The following is an 8,307-nucleotide window of genomic DNA, read 5'->3' on the forward strand; positions in this document are numbered from 1 at the left end:
CTCTGCTGCCTCCGACAGCCGCGGGCCGCGGGGGAGCTCTTCCATGCCACCTCCGCGGGACCTGGTGGCGGGGGTCACCAGGCTCTCTTGCTTCTGCAGCCCTGCCGTCCCCCCTTTCTCCTCTCCTGGTTCATCACCCTAAAAGCAAGGCCTGCTGCGAACCTTGCCTTTCTTCCCCACAAGGCCCAAGCTGGGAGGAGCCTGGTATCGCGGGGGCTTCCTGAGCGCGAAGCCCAGCTTGTTTCTCTGATGGCAGATTTGCAGAGCACCCAACCTGCCCTGCCCGCGGGCCGCTCGTGCCGTAGACAGAGACGCAGCAGCGGCAGGCCTGGGCCGGCTCACGACCCTGCTCTGCACTCCGCACCCAGCCCCCACGCAGACCTGCCTCAGACTGACAACCAGCAAAGGGATCTGGCCGCGTCTCCCTGGGGGGGTTACCAGGGTGACCCCAGACCTCCGTGGCTGTGTCTGATAGTGAACGAGGAGCCGTGGGCCCCCTCTGTGGTCTCTAGCTATCTCTGCAGCGGGGGTGGGCTGCTACCTCAGGGGTGGGGGGCAGGAGGACTCCTGAGGTTGAAATCTGGCCCCAGATTGTAACGCCCCTGTAAGGGGCAGGAAGGACACAGGGCAGGCTTTCTGATCCAGCAGGCCAGGTAAAGGAGGAGTCCTAGAGCGTCCTCGGTGGGTTTTGCAGGCTTTTTAGATTTACCAGGCACACGGCAGGCAGGGGCGCTGGGGGGCCAGGAGGCTGGCAGTCCCCCCAGCCCCCAGCACATCCTCACTCTATCTGGGCTCTCCGGCCGTCTCTTTGCTTCTCTGCTCTTCCGTTCATTCTGCTTCTTCTCAGCTTCTTTTTCGGCCTCTACTGGCGTCCCCGTGACGCCGCCCTTAAAAACCCAGTCTCAGCCCAGGTGAATCCCATCTGCCTAGGCCCACACCCTGCTCCAGGTGCCGCCATCAGGCATGCGTTCAGGACTGCAGGATCCATCATCATCCATCCTGATGGCGGGAGGGCAGAAAAGCCTGACATTTTTCCTTACCCTACAGTCCACCCCCTCAGGGTTTTCTGCCATATCGTCTTTATCAGTCTCTACATACAAGTCATAAACACATGTCTCTTGGCAATATGAACACTGCAGCCATGGCCCACGAAAGCAAATGAAATACATCACAATGTAACAAAATACAACAGAACACAAATAAGTCCAGGCAGGGCCCCAACCTAGTGGCAAAAGACAATTATTGGTACCAGCAGATGAGCCACCATATCTGCTGCCCAAGGCACTGCTCACACGAGGGAGGGGAATCACTCAGACATCTCTGTCACATGCCAGGAGCCGTCGGGCTTCCTGGCCTTCTCTGGCTGTAGTCTCGGCTACAAGCCACACGCAGCATCCACCCCCAGGATGCACTCGCTCCTGGATTGAGGATTCTCTACTCTTTGGGGGTAATCGCCAACCCTCAGGGTTTCTGTCTGCTGTCGCTGCAACACTCGGCCTTCATAGCCATCAATGCGACTCGCAGACCCCTGCGCTCAGGCCAACCCACTGCACAAGCACATGGGTCGGGGATCCAAACTCTACACTTGGCTTGGGCTCCACCCCAAGCCACGTTCCCCACCCGTCCCCCAAGGAAGGGTTCCTCAGCTCCTCACCCTCACTCGACAACGAGCAGAGCATCCCCCACAGGTGATTTTACGAGACTCACTGGCCTTCCTCAGCTTACTTAGTGCTTAACAGCCGCTCAGGGCTTCCCAAACTCAGCATCAGCACCAGCTTTTGTCTTCTCACTTGGCTTTTCTCCTCCGCCTGGCTGCTGGGCATACACAGGCTGCTTTTGGCCATCAAGGCCCACTGGCCACCCCAGATTCCCATCTCCTGGGGTGTACAAACAATAGCATCCTCCCCCAGGGTCCCCAAAACTTAACCTGCCAATGTTCCTCTGCCTTCTGGCGGGATTGTCAGTCCAAGTTCATCAGTCCAAGTCCTTTAGGCCTCTCCCTGCATCAGCACTGGCGAGCTCCAAACCGTGGTCCTCTCCTCTCTGAACATTCTTGCCGCCTCAGGGGTCGTTGGCTGGTCCTCTCGGGCGTCTCCTCCACGCGAGGTCTCGTCCCGCAGCTCCTGGGCCTTGTCCATCTCCTGTGCCGCCATGGCGCCTCCAGCGTCGTCACAGGCACACAGTCTGTTACTCCTCAGTCCCTCCAGGTCTTCGGAGGGCTCCATGCCCGTCTGCATGGATCATCCTGCCGACATACGCCAATTGTAGGGGTAGGAAGACCAAAGTGCAGGTTTTCTAGGATCCCAGCAGACGGGGTAAAGGAGGAGACAGTCCTGGAGCCCTCGGTGGGTTTTGCGGGCTTTTTATTTAGATTACCAGGCACACGGCAGCCAGGGGTGCTGGGGGGCCGGGAGGCTGGCAGTCCCCCCAGCCCCCAGCAAGTCTTCACTCTATCTGGGCTCCTCGGCCTTCTCTTTGCTTCTCTGCTCTTCCGTTCGTTCTTCTTCTTCTCAGCTTCTTTTTTGGCTTCTGGCGGCGTCCCCGTGACGCCGCCCTTAAAAGCCCGGTCTCAGCCCAGGTGAATCCCATCTCCCTAGGCCCACACCCCACTCCAGGTGCCACCATCAGGCATGCGTTCAGGACCGCGAGGATCCATCATCCATCCTGATGGCGGGAGGGCAGAAAAGCCTGACAATTTCCCTCACCCTACAGCCACCAACGCATCCCGGGCAGGTTCATGAACGGCTCCAGCAGCCACATGCTCTGCGCCGGTGTTTGTAGCCGCGTCCTCCTCGGGACACTGCGCTGCTCTCCTCCACCCTCGACGCCGCACTGCCCCCCGCACTCTGCTGCGCCCCCTTCTAAACCAGTCTCTCAGCCCAGGTGTACCCACCTACGCACGCCCACACCCCACTCCAGGGGCCGCCGTCGGGCATGCACTCAGGAGCGCAGGGTTCCGTCATCCATCCTGATGGCGGGAGGGCAGGAAAGCCTGATGCCTTTACCTACCCTGCACAGATGCTGCAGATGTTGCCTGGCGCTGGGGTCTAAGTGCCACCCAGATGAGGACAAGGACGTCTAATCCTGCTGAGAGCCTCAGCCCAAGTCTCTGTCCGCAGGGCACCATTTCCTGTGTCCAGCTCAGCAGCCCGACCTGCCCGGGACTGCAGAGAGCCCCACCCCACAGGGCCCTTGTCCCAGCCCAGCTTCTGCGGAAGCCTGGCCTTGGGGTGACCTTGTCCTCGTAAGGACCTGTCTTGTTTGGGGCCCCAGTCTTTTCTCCCCCTGATAACTGCTACCTCCCAATCCCACTGTCTCTGTATTGAGCAGATTACCCTGATAGATCACTGGTGAGCTGCCAGAACCCGGCCGGAGAGGGCACGTCCCTGAGAGAAGCGCGTCTGTGTCGTAAGCGCGGGTGATGCAAGACAGGCGTCGTGGAACCCACCGGCTTGGGAAGGGCAAAACTATTCGCCCCAGTTCAGGGGAGGAAGAAGAAAACAGACTATTTTCCAGAGATTTTTTTATATTGACGGTTTAAGTAATTGTCTGGTTGAAGGAAACTGCACAATAAAACGATTGGTTTGGTTTTGGAAAAAACAACAAACAACTGTTAGACCAGTAGAGCAGACTGAGAAAATCCCACCCCAGCTGGCCACGGGATGTATCCCCACTTCACCTGGTAAATACAGACCACAGGAAAAGAGTGGGAGAGGCTGCCGCTTCTGCACACTGACCTCTGCGGTCAGCCGGCCAGGGAGGCCGGACCCCAGTGGGTGAGGAGAGGGTGGCAGAGTAAGGCAGGCGGGAGGCGGGGCAGAAACGAGCAGGCCCCGGAGGGTTCAGATTGTACGTTAGGTGCAAGGGGGACGCACAGACGTGCTTTAAGTGGGGCAGACACAGAGGCTGCAGAAATTAACAAAGTGAAAGACAAGCAGGGAGAGCGGAGTTTCTTGCAATGACCTGGACAAGGGATGACAGCAGATGAAACTAGGCAGGGGCCAGGGCGGATGGAGAGGGCTGGACAAATCCCCATCATGGTACACAAGCAGAACGAAGGCCGGTCAGAATGGTGGATCCTGAGACTAAGGGGTGTCCCAGGCCACATGGGGGCCAGGCAGTGAATGCCACACAGATGCTGTCTGCAGCTCAAAGCAGAGTAGCTCGGAACAGTAGGTGTGGCCTGGAGGAGGCCTGTGCGTTGGGTCTGATCGGCTAGGCTGAGCTCTGGTCTCCAAGTTTGCTCGTCATCCTAGGAGTTGCCGCAGCTCAGCATAGTCTGGACGGCAAGAGCGCGGTGTCAGGCCCAGCCCTGTGGCCGAGAATCCTGTCACACATGTGCTGCCCACATTCCATCATCCAAAGACGCTGAATGGACAAGTCCCAAGTCAGAGTGTCAAAGAAATAGACTCTGCCCCAAGGTGAGGGATGGGGTGAGCTAATATTTGATGATCAGCACCTCAGCCTATCACACTGGGTTCCTGCACGGAGCAGCTGCGAGGACAGAGGTCTTGTTTACTTGAGAAACACTGGCCCCTCGCATATCTGGTAGGTTGTGTAACAAGCTCTCCCGGAACACAGTGGCTCCTGATCAAACGTCCTCATAACTCGCTGTGTTGCTAAAGCGAGTCTCTGGCCTGGCTAGGATGGCTGGTTTTATTGTGTTGCTTACACATGTTTTCCTCTGGAGACTCAGCTGGTGCTGGTCTAGGCTGGACTGATTTACCTGCCCACATGGGCCTGCGGCAGTTGGGAGAGCAGGGAGGACTTGGCCACCTGTCTCTCGTCCTCAGCAAGCTAGCCCAGGCTCCTTTACCTTGTGAATGGGTAGCCAGATTCAATAAGATAAGAAACAGTGACGGTTAGCTATTATTGGTCAAAAACGATCTCAGAGTGACCTGTTACTAGCAAAGATCATTACTGTTTTCCTTTCTCCACAGATCTGGATGTGTGGGGGTCAGCTCTACATACTGCCCTGCTCGCGAGTGGGCCACATTGACAAGCACCCCAAGTCGTACTCCTCTGACATCACACAGGCCATAAACCGCAACAGCCTCAGGCTGGCGCACGTCTGGTTGGATGAATACAAGGTGAAGGATACGCCTCTGATTTGGGGAGATGAGTTCAAGGGTAGAAGTGGGTTTGCTCTAAAGAAGCCTCCACCTGCCTTTCCAGATACCAATTTTCGTTCCTTTCAGCGTTTCCCTTAACTTAGTGGCATCCCTTTACCTACTCATCTGCCTTTCCCCAGACCCTGTGCTCAGTTAGTTCTAAGCTGCTACGCACCTTACTTTATAATTCCCAGAGAAAATCAAGCTGAGAAGTATCTCAACCAACACAAGAAGTCCTTCCTGCCCCGCCCCCCATCTGTTTTCCCTTTGAAGGCTGTCCCTCTGAGCCGGACCCCCGCCCCGAGCCGTACCTGCCACTCACTAGTTCTCTTCCTCGACTGCCAAGCCCCCAGGTGATGTGGCTGCTGCGGGTGTGGGGAACACACAAGAAGCTCCGCCACTTGTTTTCTACCCATGACCAAGCATTTCTCCGTCAAAGCCATGCACCTTCATTCTGCATCTCCCCAAGGTTTAAGCCCCTTGCCAGTTCTTGAAAGGGTCCGAGACACCCAGAGAGCACGTAGTTTGCTTGGAAGTAGCCCATCTAGAATGCACGCACGAACTGTCCCACGTGGACAGTGACTGTGGTAAGACCTCACTTCAGAAACATGAATGTGCAGGATTAACTCTGTGACCATTCACGAATATATCTGATAGAATCGGGCAAGAATCTCTCTGCGATATTGTGTGTCGTAGTCTTGATCTAGTTTTTATTATTTTCAAAGCATAAAATAATAACACTCAAGTTCCCTAGTCATCAGGTCCATGAGAGCTGAAACCTCAATGAGGTATTTCTACATAGCCACCTAGACTGGCGAGCATTTTTAATGTCTGATAGGACCATGTGTTGCCAAGCAACAGAAATTCTCAGACATCACTGGTGAGAGTGTTAAATATTACAAATGTCCCTTTGGAAAACTGCTTGGCAACTCAAGGAAAGTGGGAAATTTGAGTGTATCTACTAAAATTGGTCCCATTTGGACCTTATTGACAATTCTGACACGAACATCCTTTACACCTAACTTTTTGTGCATTTGTGCAAATATATCTGTAGAATAAATCTCAAGATATGGACTTGCTGCACCATGAGCTGGTGCATTTTGAATCCCAGGAATTATCTCCAAGCTGTCCTGCCCCATCCACACCGCCTCCTGCACCGTTGTCATGTGTTATGTGAAGATGCCTGTCTCCCTGCAACTTTACAACTGGTTTTAATTAGACTTTATAGTTCTTCTAATCTGATGTGATTGTTTAAAATTGCATTTAATTATGAATTGTTTGAACAGCTAATTCTGAGAGGTTTACTTCATTTCACAGAAGATATAGTGACCAAAATTTTCATCTAACTTAAAAAGCCTATAGTGTTTGGCAGAAAAAAAGAAAGAAAGAAAGAAATCAATGAATTGGATGACACAGCACATTGGGAAATTTATTTAGCGACGTTGGACAAGAGGGCTGCTCGCCTCATTACAGAATGATGATCCTCTATACCCTCAGGCCCATCCTCTGCACCAAGAGACCCTGGGGAAGGGAAATAAAAGTGGCAGGAATTACTGGCAAAAACCTACAGAGGCCGAGGATCCCTGGGGAGCAGCCCAAGTGGTGTGCCCAGTGTCTGCTCACTGGGATAAGCAAACCCCTCTTATTCAACAATAAGCCCACACTCCAAGTCGAGGACTGGGAACAGTACTCGTGACTTTGGCTTACTGAGAATACCTCTTTCATATGCCACAGGCTGAGTCCATTAGACAGTACTTCTTGGGGTTTCCTTAAATCAGAGGTCATCAAAGACTAGCCAGGTGTGTGAAAATAACTTCTCAGGTGGCAGCCTTCTTCTCCCAAGGGCTTGGCAGGTACTAAAGTCGCACGACTACCTCATGAGGGCAGAAGCCGAGGTCACAGGTTAATAAATGGAAAAGCAGAATTTGAACCCAGACTTTCTTCCACCAGAGCCCATCTGCCCTGACCCACCGTCCCCTCCCATCTCTGGACTGATAAGACTGCTGACTGAGAGACTGTTGATTGAGGGAGTGAGGGGCTTTGCGCTAAAGCGTCCTTGAGAGAGAAGGGACAGGATGTGAGGCAGAGCAGGTGGCTGTGATTCCCGTGCTCCCAGACCCAGCCTGGACCCTCAGTGCCACCTGGGCCGCAGCCTCTCCCGCCTCACGCTGCGCACACGCGGGCTGAGTCTGCCCCGGTCTTATGTGTGCTTCTGCACCCCCCATGCTGATGAGATTGGAAGGGGGTTTAGTTCAGGCGGTGAAAATATGTACTGCTATGTTCGACAGGGTTTGATCTCCAAACAAGTGTTCATTCAGGGGACTGACTCTTAAATCTCCACGTAGGAGCAGTTTTTCAGACGGAAACCTCACCTGAAAGAGGCCGACTATGGAAACATCAGCGAGCGTGTGGAATTAAGGAAACGACTGGGTTGCAAATCATTTCAGTGGTATTTGGATACTGTCTACCCAGAACTGGAGACCTCTATAATCACCTGAGAAAAGAAACACTGTCTTCCTAATAAAAGGCTGGAAAGTTCTCTACTGCTTCACATAGAGAAGAGCGCAAGTTTGGAACATCGTGAGATGCAATAAAAAAAGCAACACCACGACGACAGTGGTCTGCAGAGTGCCTTTTCTTTCCTCCTTTAGTGACAGCTCTGAATGCTTTGCTCAACTGCCACTAAACTACTGGGGTGCCAAGACCTGGAACATTAAAAACGTTAATGTTCCACACAGTGACGGCGCTAGCTAACGACTGAGGTAAAGTATTGTGTCCAACTGTTTGCCAAACTCTCTGAGTCTTGGGACACTGATCTACTCTTGGGGGTTTGCTGACTCCCCCATCTTTGCTCCCCCATCCCTGACTGTCCTGCCACCCTTTTGGTAGCCTCCATTCTACAGCTGGATTTCTAGGGTTTTGGTTTGGTTTGGTCTGTTTCTTTAACCCCATGAATGAAAGCATGTGTTATCTGCCGCCGTCTCATTTATTTTGCTTAGCATCATCCCTCCACTTACATCCATGTTGTCACAAATGGCAAGATTTCATTTTTTTTCTACAGCTGAGTATTCCACTGCATACATGTGCCGCATCTTCTTAAAGCCCCTCATCTGTCATTGGGCACTTAGGTTATTTCCGCAACTAGGCTATTGTAAATTGTGTTACAGTGAACAGAGAGTACAGATACATCTTTAAG

At 53.4% G+C, this 8,307-nt stretch overlaps 1 protein-coding gene across 1 annotated transcript in view; it reads left to right on the forward strand.

The window, feature by feature from the left end:
* The window catches only part of GALNTL5 (polypeptide N-acetylgalactosaminyltransferase like 5), a gene marked incomplete at both ends in the record, with an annotated part of 39,705 nt that extends 32,096 nt beyond the window's left edge, over window positions 1–7,609 (forward strand). Inside the window, 2 exons of the mRNA XM_084230747.1 lie at window positions 4,941–5,090; window positions 7,457–7,609. Of these exons, the coding sequence (XP_084086873.1) occupies window positions 4,941–5,090; window positions 7,457–7,609 (303 nt within the window). The remainder of the gene's footprint in view (window positions 1–4,940; window positions 5,091–7,456) is intronic.
* Window positions 7,610–8,307: the final 698 nt, after the last annotated feature.

The sequence above is a fragment of the Talpa europaea genome (genome assembly GCF_964194135.1).
Source record: "Talpa europaea genome assembly, chromosome: 3".
NCBI classification, from domain to species: Eukaryota; Metazoa; Chordata; class Mammalia; order Eulipotyphla; family Talpidae; genus Talpa; species Talpa europaea.